The following is a 14,644-nucleotide window of genomic DNA, read 5'->3' as shown; positions in this document are numbered from 1 at the left end:
ATGATCAAGAGGTACCAGCACAGCATGGTCTGCTGCTGGTTATAACCCTGACCAGCCACAAGTTGATGTTGGAAGGATCACTCAGACTGAAAGCTGAATATTGATCTGCACCTGCATGGGAGAACTTGCTGAGAGGGGTCCTAGCAAGTTCAGAAAGTGCCACTGAGTGATCCTGTTCTGCTTCTCCTCCAGGAGATTGCTGCAGCATGTAGATATACTCAGGGCTAATTGAGCAGTTCTTTATCCCTCAAGCTGCCTCAGGATTTCTCTAAGACTCCTCACTCAGTGGGCAGATCTAATATCTTTACTTCCTAAAATACCTTACCAATGAATAATCCCACTACAGTCTTTGAGCTCACGTGTGGGCTAACATGCTCCACAACATGAGTAACTATGCCAGAATTTGGCTTTATGTAAGCAAATACAATAAAATACCAAATAAGAAATTATCAAATACAAAAAGGAGGAACCACTTACATGTCCCAAGTTGGTGCTTTTTCTAACAAGTCTTGGGCACATAGCTCTGCTCTTAGCTAGAAGCTGCCCTGTGACTTTGAATAACAGACTTTGCTTATTTCCTTCATCTTTAGGGTAAGGATAAGAACACTGTCTACATCGCAAGGTGTTGTGAAGGTTAATGGATTAATCCCGAATGCAGGAAGCATGAAGGCACTGCAGGGACTCTCACTGACTTTCATATGCTCTAAATCAGACTCTTAGATCTTGAAGTTTGGTTTTGTGCTGCATGTCATAAAAGGGTTTGTACAGAAAGCACAGACTAGGTAAGGCTGAAACAGCTCCGGATGAGAAGGAGCATCCCTGAAGTATCCTGAAATCCTTGCATGGCCTTATGGATGCTTATGGATTGCACTGCATCTGAAATCCTTGCTAAGGTAGCAGGATGTATCTCTGATTTAACCTACCACAGCATTACCCTTGCCCCTGAGACCCACAAAGACACCAATCAACTGTTTCTTACCTTGATTTTATGTTGATTCTGTACACAGGACGCATCTACACTACCAAATAGCATCATCAGCCAAAGCAGAGGCAGAACAGCTCCTTCTGTACTCTCCTTACTGGACTAATATATAATCCTGAGTTGTAGGGATGCTTTCCAAATCTCACAATTACGTAGATTTAATGCATTCACAAAGAGGCAAACGTTTTGGGGCAGAAGAGACTAAAATTTAAAACAGAGGTTTCAAGCATTTCCATGTTAGAGGCATTTTCCTTGTATACACAAGGCCCCATTCACACTGCCCACCCACCTGCATTAGCACACATCCCAGCCACTTCCCTCCGTTGGCAAACCTGCAGTGTGTCCATCTGAAACCATCATTGCTCTTTTGACAGTGGTCATTGCTGTATTCAAAACATGAAGATTAAGGGTATACAGTAGTGTAAGCATGGCACAGAGAATCGGAAAGAATATGTTATGAAATGGAATGACCTATGCATGCTGAAGTTAAATAAGTGTCTTCTATAATTGTGGAACTATTCCAAGAGCTCTCATGAGACGAGAATACTGAAAACTGGGCAGCTTTCTAAGTCAGACTTGGTTCATGTGCTGCTGTGAGAGGCCTTCCTGAAACCTTCAACCTCCATCAACAGTCGAAACGAATGTTTCTTTTGTTGTCTTGATTAAAGCTTTCCAGTTGTTTTTGCTGCAATTCTGAAAGGCTCCATCTTTGCATCCCCAGCTCTGCCAAGGCAGGCAGCTTTGTCAGGGCTGCTAACAACTCGCTGAACCACGTCCCACAGTCACGGCAGGACGATGGGCGAAGACTGACATCCAGCTCCAAGAGTTCTTTGAATCCTGCTAAGCCTTGACACAAAACGACCCACCCTTCATCAGAGATGGTGTTGTTATAACTCAAATCCAGCTTCTGTAATCTGGCTAGATGGCCATCCTGCGTCAGTGATGCTGCAACAAATGACAGACACAAACAAAACTAATACATCCTGGCGATTGCTTTAAAAGCTTGTTAAATAATACCGTATTATTTAAGGCCTTTCAGCAGTCAAGCAGCAAGATTCAACTCCTCAGCAACACAAAATGACTTGCTGCTGATCTCAGAAAGATCGATTTACCATAGCTGAAGGAGCGTACGACATTTTAAACACAGGCAATTGAAAAGGAACGGAAGTATCAGGTTAAAATTGCATGGCAACCTGAAAACGTTTGAGTCAGTTGGAAGGAGGTTATATCAAGTGTCAATTAAAATTGGCAGACAGGCTTTACAAGGAGATTTAGAAAGTGGAAAGCAAAACTAGATGAGGTTGTGTGATTACAACAGCCACCTCTCACTGTGGGAGGGTAATGGGCCTAATATACCCTAAAGGGAACTGGAATCCTTAATGTATGGTTGGCAAAGGAGACACCTGTCAAGGGTGATGTTTGTAAAGTCAAAAATATTCAGGCTTCATCTCACCAGCCTTCAGATTACAGGGCCTTAATAGCTGTCCTACAGCTATTGCCAATCTCAGACACTCAAAGCCCATGAGTCAGGCCCACAGAATCACAAGGATGATTATAAAATAAACACATTCTTAAAAGGATCCTAGAATTTATTCCTTCATTGGGTTCCCACTTTCCAGTACTTCTCAGCAGCTGCTAAGAGGTGGGCTAAAATATTTCTGGTTTAATTCTCCCATAATAGTTTGACTCCAGAAACACACCTAATGGACTGAGAGCTGGTAACGCCTGTATTACTGGCTGTCAGCACGTACATTTCCCATAAATTACTGAACCCAGGACCAGCAACCAAGGAAATTAAAACTACTCAGAGGCAGCTTTAAATATCTGATATAAAAAAGACACAAACCCTACATTTTCTAAGTTCTGCCTTTTTGTATTAATAGATAAAACTGCTAGAAGATTCTTTGTGTTTTTATCCTTTTCAGCTTTTGCACTGTGCAGCTACAGGACATACAGCAAAATGAAAACCCTTTCTGGGAAAAATACTGCTGTATTTTCCATCTTTTCATTAGATTTATGCAAAAACACGCTCATGGAACAAGTCCCTTCTGAATTGTGGTCTAAATGCCCTGGCTCCTTGACTGCTAGTAAATACCATGTTATACGTACTTAGAAGTGCCAAATCTTCAGCCACCAAGTTACAGCTGCTCAGTCTTAACACTTGGATCTCCGTTGCAAGCTTTAGCGCTCCCAAAAGCAGCTTTAGGTTCCCACCAACGCACTTATTCCAAGAAAGGTCTAATATCTCCAGTTCAGGAAGGTGAAGGGCAGTCTCAGCTGAAAAGATTAAGACCAGCAACTTCTGCTTACTAAGAGAATAGACACCTCACCGGCAATTCACCTGTAAATAGGCTCTGAACAGGCTGCCTATTTGTGCTTAGAATGACTTATTTTATCCTAACAAAAGTCAGACAGAAAATATCTTCCATGCTCTGTAAAGAATATAATACAAGCCTGCCTGTAGAATCTGTAAGGATTCTGTGGTGGGGTTTCTTGTCTTTATGTTATTGGCTTAACCTTGTCCCACTGAAGTCAGCTTGTTTTTAAACTATTTTGTATTGATTTAAAGACAGCAATTTTTTGCTGTGAACTCACCATACAAGGTGAAATGCTCCGTATCTTTTGACAACACCAATTTCCGTGATGTCACTCTTACATAATAGTGATGACATAAATACAGTACTGTTCCTGCAGGGGCCTCAGACCAGTTTAGCTTGCTACTGCTTGATGAAGGCACTCAGGTTTCACCATAGGTTTCAGTGTCACTAGCAAACAGTGCAAAATATAAGTGCACAATACACAGTAACCAGCAGATCCCTCTGCACTTAGATTTCATGTGCCATATGGAACACCTGCCAAAGGGACAGTGTAGCTGCTAATCCACTGAGATTTGCAATAAGCAGGCAAAAGAAGCTGAATTTACATATCCTGTGTCAGACTGGACTTTTCTTCATGGCTGTGCAATATCTTTTCCACTCCTGCAGTCACTGCCTCAGTTCCTCCATTGCCCCGTGCTTAACTCCGTCCCTTTCTACAGAAATTTTCACCTGCAGCAAGTTGAAAACCTTCAGTGAAAACTTTACCCCACTGAACTGCAAATGCAGTGTTACAACCAAACTCTAATCACAGCATAATATGAAATCATGTTTTGCTTTCTCTTCCAAAATTGGGAAGTATTCAAAAGCTCATTATCAGACAAAGGAATAAAAGGACTTCATCCTAAAGGACTGATCTAGTGGAAGGTGTCCCTGCCCATGGCAGGGGGGTTGGAAGGAACTAGATGATCTTTAAGGTCTCTTCCAATCCAAACCATTCTGTGATTCTATGATCCAGGTATAACAAGGGAAGACATACAAAGGTCTTTCCTTGCAACCAGGTCCCATGAAGCACTAGTTTCATCACGGGCTTTTTCACTCGAGACCTATGGTATAACGTAACCATGATCTTTGGAGTTCAGCCAAAGGAGAATGAAGGGCTTTGTCTCACAAGGATACACAGAGAATAGACACACTTTAAAACAATTCCTACCTAGTGATGATAACGACTCCTTGCCTAGATCACAATTGCTGATGGCCACAGATTTCAACTTCGGTAAGAACCTGAGCCTGCTCAGAAGAGGATCAGATGAGACGCCCACATTTTTATTCGAGGATAAATTCAGCTCTTGAAGATTGGAGAGTAAAGGTATCACCTGGGCTATGAAAACATGAAATCCTTATTAGACAGACACCGATCCAGAACAAATATGTAGTTGTATATTTGCCTGACATAATTTCTTTATAAATCAATCCAAAAGTCAAGGCCAAGTTCTGACACTCAAATTTATGGTGAGTAATGTTTTAGCCCGTATATAGCCTTGTCATTTTCAGTAGGAATGTTTAAGAAATTAGGTATTACATACTGTGTGGAAGATTGTCAGAACAGGTTTTCCTGTTGAAATTTTCTAGGCTAAGTAGGGAATTTTACATTAAATGAGATGGGGGTTATTTCCGAATGTCTTCACTGCTAACTGAAACTCCTTTACTTTAATGTGATTATACTCTATTGGTCAAAAAATCAAAAATAAATCATGATTGCTATTACTAATAGTTAATATTTCCCAGTGCTTCAGCAGCAGCTTTTCAAAGTATCTTCTTTATCATGGAAAATAAGATGTGGGCAATATAGGATTTTTTAGTCGTTGTTGTTCTAAAGAGTAAAAAGGAATATCAAACAAATTATGATAATGCACACAGAAACATAAACTCTCTCATTGGTTAAATAGGAAATGTCTTTTTCTTCCTAATAGTATTTATGAGTCAGACCAATTCAACCTGGAGACTGTGGTCTTCAGCTTTTCTGTAAAATGAAGAGTAGCAGCAATGCTACTAACCTCATTGTCTTCTTGACTTAAGGTTCACCAAGGGAGTTTTAGGCAGTTACATTTACAGGCATGTATGAATCTTGGATCCACGCCCATTTATACCAGTGGGGGAACTGTTTCTAGATATTTCCCAAATTACTGATTATCAGAAAAAGCAGTGCTTGGTGGCAGCTTCTACATTCTCATCATGTTTCTGAATGGCGGATTCAGGTCCTTAGTTCCACATGGGATCAGATATTGTGAGATTTCCTTTGATGTAGCGAAAACCCATTCTATATTGATCAAGAAAGCTATTCTCCACACTACACATCCAGAACTGCCTAATGAAAAAAGTACTGAGATCTGCTAGACTAGGTTAGGCAGAATCTCTTACATCTTTGAGATATTTTCAGAAGTCAAAACCTACATTCTTAATGGATTTCTTCAACATGTCCTTACACAAAACGGTCATGTCCTCTTCTGTTACACAGCACTGGTGGAGATCAAGGACTTCGAGATTTTTCAGGCTGGCCAAATGAACTGTTGAGTCTTTAAAGCCACCACCAATCTCTTTGTTACATGATATGTCTAACTTTCTTAGCTCTGCAAGGTGCTGTAAAGCAGTGTCTGAAACGGAAAAGGGAGCATGTTGGTCACCACCTGCTACAACAGCATAGGTCACAGCTTTAGCATTTATTTAATTTAATGACAAACTTTGCACAAGGTATTGCAGGCAAAGCTCTTAGACTAAGCTTCAGTGTATAAGCAGAGCAAAGCTTCCCATCCATGCAACTCCATTTTTCTCCGAAAGAGCAGGTGAAGTTGAGACCAGCTCATCCTCCAGACTCATTCAATCCTCAGCCTTTTGCTGAAATGACTACTGGATGTGCTAATTAGTGCCAGTTGTTTTGCCTTACAGATAAGACCTCCACTAGGGAGAGACACAGATAATAAGCCCATTTCATGTGGCTTCACTGGACACTCATTAAGAGATAACGGTGAATTTGGGTTCCCCTCTGAGAGTAGGATTAGCTTGTTAAAAGTTAGCTAGCCTGTCTGTGCCCTTGTCTATGTTCTGTCTGGGAGAGAGGAAGCATGTTCAGAGAGCCATTAATCTACCCTCAGATGTGTCTCAGACAAATGGTGTGGAGGGTGACTCTTCCCACTGACTTTCACATGCTTGAGCTCAGGGAAGATAAATGCTACTCCTGCTGAAAGTCTCTGTAGTCTTTTATCAATCTTCAAACAGCAAATAACGATTGCCCAGTAATACTGCCAAACCATCAGCAAAATCCCACCTCATTGCCTTTCTTAAATGGTTTTCAGATGTACAATTTATTCTGAATGAAAGTCTTTCTGAATATAAAGTCTAACCTAAGCCCTGGAGGCTGTCTTGCTTTAATCCACACATGCTCAAGTTTAACTCTTTCAAGCCAGGCACATTTTTCAGATCCTGAGCAATAACCTTCACGCTGCAGCCGATGTGCTTGTTGATAGAGAGATCTAATACTTCAAGGTTTGGGATCACATTTAGAATTTCAGCTAGGAAAAAAAGAAAAGAAAACTAGAATTGGTCATTGTCTGGAATACATACAGATGAACCCTAGAAAATATAGCACCATGACAAACAGGAAGAGTTAGGCTAGGTTTGCCTATATGTATGGGTTTAGACTTACTGAGTTCCTGTTCTACCTAAAAAATACAGCAAAACAAAGATTGGATAGGAGTCAAGAAAATCAGTGAAAAATCTGTATGAAAATAAAGGTGAAAAAATACAAGGACAGTTAGAAAAATACAGCGGAATAAAAAGCAGGAATACAAAGAGAAAGAAAAAAAAATAATGCAAAGATATAGGACTGTATGCTGCATATGGCCACCTCCTGCAGCGGAGATGAGACCATGTGGGCATCTCTTTAGGGAGAAAATATCTTTTAAAACACAAAGTCAGATCAAAAGACCACACAGGATTAAGCTATGGTGAGAGGAAAGAGGCAAAGGGTGATCAGTGGTTGCCAACTCAGCCTAAACTCCCATCCCTCAAGCCTTCTTTCCCATCCCACAGCTAACTACATATTCAGCTACTAAATTTTAAGCAGTCAATGTTGAAAATTCTGGCACACAACTTGCTCAAGGCCTCAACGGATCCAGCAACCCTGGACCACTGAGGTAGCCAGACTATGGTTTAGATCTAGCTATTCTTCTTCTCAACCCTACCTCACATGATTAGAGAGAACAACATTCTTCTTTGGAAGAAAGCGCACTAAATCCCAGTGCTGTGTGGTAATTACCATTATAATGAAGGAAATTAACTTTCAACTAACATTGAGCTCAACACGGCCATAATTTAAGTCAAACAAGTTACATCTTTTGTGAAGCCACTCTCAGTCCAGCTATGTGGATACACATACCAAGGGATTCTCCATCCTTTGCCATCAGGTTACAGTCTGTAATTTTCAGAAGTTTTATCTTGCATCCTTTCTGGAGTTTTTTTGTCAGGAGTGATAGTTTTCCACCTATGTTACTGTTCCATGATAAATCCAGTTCTTCAAGTTGAGGAACAACTTCAAATGCCTCTCCTGAAACAGAAGTCTAAGATGATTCATTCTAGGCATCAACTTCAGTGCGAGACAAAAAGACATGTTTTGAGTATACAAAAGGGGAAGTTTAGCCACTTAATTCTCAAATTATTATATTTTGTATGGCTTGCCAGGAAGATTGGTGTATGCCATGAATGGTTGCCACTGATGCAACGTTTTATAAACTCTCACCTTGTCTAAGGAGCAATACGGATCACAAGTCATTGTCACAGCACACACAGACTGCTTGGCCATCATTGTAGACCTGTGCCAGGACCCAGAAAGTCTAGTCTATAGGGAAACCAACACAAGCGACAAATCTGAATGTACTGTCCTGTATAGTTCTGCTCTATTTCGTCTGGCAAACTTCCAACGTCCTCTGTATTGTGTCCACAGGTCATTTTGGACGAGATGAAAGAAGTCCTCTCACAACTATTTCTGAAACTTAAAAGTTTCATTTCTGACAGGAATTTCTGACTCAATTCATAAGCAATCAAGATGAGCTTTGTTTTGACCCAAATCAACTTTCACAGGATTTCAAGGCAGACAGCACTGATTTTGATTACATTCAGAAAAATTAGCATTTTCCAGGCTGAATGCACCTGGCAATGTGAATTGTGTCAGTGCTTCTCTGTAATACTAACATCCCGCTGCAAAATCCAGCTTCCTAACTTCCTTTGTAAAGGAGGGAGGCAGAGGTATATTTGCATAAACTCACTCCCAAGAAAGATTTATCAATCAGACCATATGAAAATGCAATTTCAAAGCGTCATACACAAATTTTTTATCTAAAGTCTTGTCATCAACCCAACAATTGAGAATTGTATTTTAATAATAAAACCCTTTCATGTCTGTGTGTTTTCAGAATTAATTCTTCAGAAAAGATTTAGAATAGAGAAATAATTATTTCTGTTGTTGTAAGTGAATATTCAAGTTTGAGAGAAAAGGACATGTCTTAATTTTTATTTTTGTATTTACTTTAAATTATTGTTTCAGCCTTGAATACTGAGCAATGCGCTACATTTGAGAAGTGGTTTTGCCTCTGCAGCATAGCCTGTTTCTGTTTGACATGGGGACTAGCATTCCAGACCCATTTTCCACCCAGAAGATAAATAAAGGACTATAACTCCAGGAATGGTTTCCTACCACCTCTCCCAGTCACAGCTCTGAGCAATCATATAGAGAGGTTAATATTACGGTTATATTTGAGGTATTGATTTCTAAAAGGAATCCACTGAGCCCACAAGTGGCCACATTTCCACAGACAGATGTGGGCATAGTCAAACAGGCAGTTTTGGCCTAAATACACGTGCTATTTTCAAAATCACAGGCAGAATCAAAGCAAACTGACTTGCTACTCCACATGTCAAGGACATCACATTTTGACTGTAAATTCAAGAGCTATGATCGGGTTTGTGTCTGTCTCAGCAGAGGCCAAGATGGATGGGGGAAGGAAACAGCACAGAAGAATCAGGCGGAATAAATCAACTGGAAATATAACCAATAAAATTCAAGAAAAAAAAAAGTACGAGAAAAGAGTTTGAAAAAGAATGAAATAAATTTGAAAAAATCTGGCGGAAAATAAAACACAGATTTTAGCCCCATCAGAAACAGACCAATTATTTTCACCAGCTTTTGTAGAGATGAATTTTTCCTCCCCAACAGATAGCATGACCCACTTTTGAGCTACCACCAGATATGTATTTTGATTTCTAAACCTTTCCTGCAAAAAGCCTGGATATGAATGACAAAAATCCAGCTTTATAACTCAGACCAATTTTTAGAACTTGCAAAACAAGCAGCAGGTTTTTAGAATTCCTAGCTGGTTGAGTTTGCTCTTCTTTTAGATACATATTACAGACCCACCCCAAAGTAAACTCCCGGCCCAGAGGTAAGTGACTCAGCATCAGAACCTGAGTGCACAACACCACCTCTAAAACCTTTAAATCTGATGCTTTGCAGAAAGCAGGGTTGCAGGCACTCCAAGCAAAGAAGTATGCAGAGGAATAAGCTTCTCCCAGACTTGCAAAAACAAATTACAAAGCTCCAAGGCAGAGCTGGTTTTAAGTCTCCTCCAAAAGACCATCCATTTTTTTGTGCTGAGCACTGCATCTGTCCTGAAGCATAAAGACCTAAGCTGACCCTATTATGACTGACTCAGTTTGTTTCAGTTCTTCTGCCTACCATCAGATATGAAAGCTAGCCAAGAAAATGCTAATCTAAATTGAAAACATGCTTTCCTGCAAATAAGATTGAATTCAGTTCCCTTCTGAATGTGAAACCTTCACGCCCTGAGGAATGAACTCGGCAGAGCTACTCGAATGTGTAAGATCACTCATAAGCCCAAGTTCTTTCTACTGTTTCACAGTGGGAGTTTTCATTGCACAGTGTGGAAGCAGCAGGGGTAGGATGTAGGAAGAGATGAGTTGGATTACATTAGACCCAAGCTGTCTGGAAGTCAATTTAAATGAAATCCTGGACCTAAGGAGGTGACATCCTCAGCTGTCAGCCTGCAGTTGTTAAGTCGAAGGACTTTTAACAGGTTCACGTGATGAAGATGAACAGTGAGAGCTTTCAAAGTCCCACCAACGCAACTGTTCCAGGACAGGCTGATCTCTTCCAGCTCTGGGAGAAATGGTAATACAGAAGCTGTAAAAAAAAAAAAAAAAGAAAAGAAAAAGCATATTCTGTTTGCATGTTATCTGCACACTCTGGATGTCAATACCTCTTAATACAGAGATGCTTTTCTACAACCAATACAGCATTATAAAGCCATGGCAATTTGTACTTCAGTTTTCTTATCTGTAGTTTGAATGTAAAGATATTAATCTACTTCACAGACCTGTAGGATTTTTATATTTTTTTATATATATTACATAATTTATATAATTTCTTAATTAACACTTTTCAGGGACCTGGGACCACCAGACAAAATGTTAAATAAAGCCAGGCCTGTATAAAAGAAAGTGAAGGGAAAAGAGAGTGAATAATTGAGTAGACAAATAAAAATTAAAGAAATGCATGAAATTACTAGTTTAATAAAATGTGTATTTACCCAGCTCTGCTACATCTGCTGCACTTAATGCACAATTATTTAGATCCAGGTTCTTGCTGTTGGGTTTCTTTCCCAGTTTCTGCATGAACTGGTTAAATCTCTGCTCACCAGATGGTGACTCCGCTTCAGAAATAAGATGTGAAAGTCCATCTAGGTAACAAAGAAATAGGGCCCTGGTTACCTCTGCTCCCAACACAACATGTAAAACCCGTCAGTGGCTGTCAGGTGAAGACTTTAGGAAATTAATGAAATCTCTCATTAAACCAGGTTCTATTTTTCATCAATGTGGACCAATAACCTGAGTGATAAGCTCACTATAGATCAGATAACTACGAAGCTCCTGATGCAGAGTGAGAAAAGAATCTCCTGTTGCACACTGCCACGCTACCTCATGCCGGTGACTTTGGACGTTTGCACCACCAGTGCAAGGACAAGAAATTTATGAACTGCAGCTCTGAACTGCAGCTCCCCTGGGTGCACAAGTCATATAACCACCTCCCTGTGCCTGCACTGTAGCCGCCCTGCTGCAACACAGCCTGTGCTTGATCGGTCAGCACCGAGCGGCCCTGCAGTTGTGTGGGGAACCTGCTGCTTCCTTCATGACAGCCTGTGGTAATTTTCATATGTCATCTCTGTAAGGCAGTTCCAGATTTTCGTGGCTTTGCAAAGCAAACCTCACTTACCCTCTTCTTCCATGCGGTTTACAGCAAAGAAAATTACATGTACATTCATTGCTAAACTCTTTAACAAATTTCATCTAATGCCTACAGCTGGAAAAAAAGCAGTGAAAAATTACACAAAATAGCAATCCCACTCCCAGTACCTTTCTCTTGTTTCCCCAAACCTACCCAAACCTCTTAGGACAAAGGATGGAGTTCTAAGCCTCACCTTCCAGCTCCTTTTAAAAAATAGCCTCATTTTCTCTGGTGTGGATGTAAAGAGTATTCTTGTGTGCGCAAAATAACATATGTGATGAATTTCCATTCCCTTCCCCTCCCCCTCACCAGTGTCAAGTGGTAGGAAACATCTGCTCTTGTTGTCTTCAGATTGCTTTAGCAGCAGGGTGGACAGAGACCGATCTTAAATACAGCAAGCCAAGCTACTGCTCAAAGCTTGGCTTTGAAACCAAATAAGCTCTGCAACTAATGAGCTGACTCCAGCACTGACCTCCCATGTTGGAGATCAAGAGAGAGGTCACCCAAAAGCTTTATCCCTCCTCTGCAACATGGATCTCACTCCTTGCTTGGGACCTATCAAATCAGAGGGAACATCCTTGATAATGTTCCTATCAGAAACAAATCCTGGCTAAAAGATAAACTATAGGCAGCAAAACACAGCATTTTGGCTAGCAAAGCAACTGGTTTTCTGTGAAATTCAAATATATACACATGAACGTGTATTTCATTATTGTACTAGCATTACCTTCTGTGGAGAGATCTTGCTTCTCACTCTGATCATCAGCTCCGGAGCTGTTTATTTCTGTTTCTTCAATTTCACTCCTGTCCTTGCCTTCAGATTTTCCAAAGTCAAAGCCTCTGAAGAATTTTTTGAGGGCTGAAGGTTGCTCTTTTTTTTTTCCAGGAGAAGACCTCTTCCCTTGGAACTGTTTTATAACAAAGTCAAATGGGGAACTCTTCGGGATGCTCTCTTCACGCTTATCCTGGCAGTTCTGAATGTCATCTTTCAGGGGAGCAGCAGACATAGAAGGAATTAGTTTCAGTAATGTTTACTCTTGCTTATCCTCTTTCATAATGGCAGATGCACTGAGAATTTCCTACCATTCCCTCCATGCCAATATCAGAAAAGCACTGTATAGTGGAGCAGACTCTGAACTAATCTCTTTTCCTTCAAAAGGAACAATAATGCTCAGTATTTGCACAGAACACTCAGTGGTCCCAGTTCTCTATGGTACAAATGTCACTCTCTGCTGTCTTGTTAATGCAGACGGCTCCTAAGCCCACCCCACCTGGCCACTGGGAGCTGAAGGCCTAACCTGCTGCTTCCCCTATCACTTAATCCTCAGGTTCAGTTCTGAGTCTTGTGGCCACATTAAAGAAGCAAGGCTGAGATGTCTCCATTCTGAGGGGAAACCAGGTTAAGTTTGATACCAAAGTGATTCTTCATGCCAAAGGCCAGTCCAGCCGTCAGGAAGGTGAGAGAAGGAGCCGTGCAACAGGGAGTACAACAACGTCACATGCTCCCAAGCTCAGGATGGAACACGCAAATGAAACCCCATTAACTTTAGAGCAAAGCTGAAGTGACAATGTGGAAAACAACCAGCTATCCTGGCTATGAGCACTGGGAGTGTGCCAATGCTGGAAGAAAACGAGATCCCCAGATAACTTGTTTGGAACAGTTTAGTACTATAGTGACCTCAGTTTCAGTGGTCAGTTCACAGGCAAATTAAAGTTTGACTTTATAGTAATTTAGACATATCCTTTCCTGATTTCTGTTTATACCACACAAGCTATACCATCATCTGGTGACTCTGAAGCTGCTTTGTTTTTCTCTAAACATTGATTGAATGCTTTCTTTAGTTTTAATTCTAGCATTAGGCCGCGCATACATGCTTTTAACCATGTGATCAGTCATGAAAACTAAGCAGACATTCATTGAGTTTGCTTCATAAACAGGACTATGTGGGAGAGGTAGGTATCAGGTACTACTGCAGGCATACTGCAGGGGGAACGACCTGTGTTCAGACCTCCATCCTTTAACACACCAGAGCTCATGAATGGATTTCTGCGCTCACACAGGTGCCCCCTTCCCCAGTACAGACCCACACACAGGACTCATTCCACAATGCTCCATCGTCCATAAAGCACATGAACGCGATCGTTTTAATAATCGTCTGTTATACATAATGTCACTGGCATCAATTTTCCAAAAACAGAAACATGTGAAGAAGTATCAGAAACCCTATGACTTTTACAGATAGTTTTAATGGTGTTATAGCAAGAGTCAGGTCAGGGGGAAAAGGTCAAAATAAGGCAAATGTAGCTTTTACATACACATACATTTTTTGTGTGTGTGTGTATATAAATGTGGGTATATATACTAATGTATCTATATACATGAATATAAATTTTCTCATTGTGTTGGAAGTTATCTGCCTTGATACAGGGCAGAGCCCCTACAATTACGAAAAGCTGATGTGTTGTTTAAAGCCTCGTTCTTAAGAGCCGGTCACAGCTGTATTTCCCATGAGTGAAGTACAAAAATGATACAAAACATTGGACATCGCTGTACACGCACATTTACTGAGCTGTAAAGCAGTGCTGGTCACCCTGGCTGTGTTTTCACGCTGTAGAATGGTATTATTTTAAACAAAGAAACATACCTGTCTCTTCCATTGGTACGCTTGAGGACCTGTTTCACCTTGTACAGCTCTTTCAAGGCTTGCAGAAGAAAAGAGCCATGATGCACAAACAAAATCCCACTTCTTTGCCTAACAGGACTTTCCACGTACTTTTCTCTCCAGCGTTTCTGTCTTCATCAGTTTGATAGCAGCAGCTCTGCACAAGTGGTTTGCAGTCTCTTTCCTGACGCCTCTGTTCCTCTGCAGTGCCTCCCAATGTCAGCTTGCTGTCCCTGGCCTCTCTTTCCTTGGAGAGGGAAGGTGTTCAGAATTCCATTTAAATGCTCCGATCATGTCCCAGCTCCGATCACTCACAAAGCAGAAATCAGGA

The 14,644-nt window shown here is 40.8% G+C and overlaps 1 protein-coding gene across 2 annotated transcripts; it reads right to left on the bottom strand.

Moving 5' to 3' along the window:
• Positions 1 to 1,607: 1,607 nt before the first annotated feature.
• Positions 1,608 to 14,308, bottom strand: LRRC31 (leucine rich repeat containing 31). 2 transcript variants are annotated; one of them, XM_086618541.1, is made up of 10 exons: positions 14,296 to 14,308; positions 12,369 to 12,635; positions 10,956 to 11,105; positions 10,382 to 10,549; positions 7,733 to 7,900; positions 6,699 to 6,866; positions 5,784 to 5,951; positions 4,511 to 4,678; positions 3,092 to 3,259; positions 1,608 to 1,927 (listed from the first exon to the last, which is right to left on the bottom strand). In XM_086618541.1, the coding sequence occupies exons 1-10, from the start codon at positions 14,306 to 14,308 to the stop codon at positions 1,608 to 1,610; spliced, it is 1,758 nt and encodes a 585-aa protein (XP_086474667.1). The 2 variants fall into 2 exon arrangements, with proteins under 2 accessions (XP_086474667.1, XP_009984621.2); XM_009986319.2 differs by lacking the exon at positions 14,296 to 14,308 and having other exon boundaries at positions 12,378 to 12,657.
• Between the last annotated feature and the right edge of the window lie 336 nt (positions 14,309 to 14,644).

This window comes from Tauraco erythrolophus, chromosome 11 (genome assembly GCF_009769465.1).
Source record: "Tauraco erythrolophus isolate bTauEry1 chromosome 11, bTauEry1.pri, whole genome shotgun sequence".
Taxonomy (NCBI): domain Eukaryota; kingdom Metazoa; phylum Chordata; class Aves; order Musophagiformes; family Musophagidae; genus Tauraco; species Tauraco erythrolophus.
The sequence above is the reverse complement of the archived record's forward strand: the minus strand, read 5'-3'. Positions and strand labels throughout refer to the sequence as shown.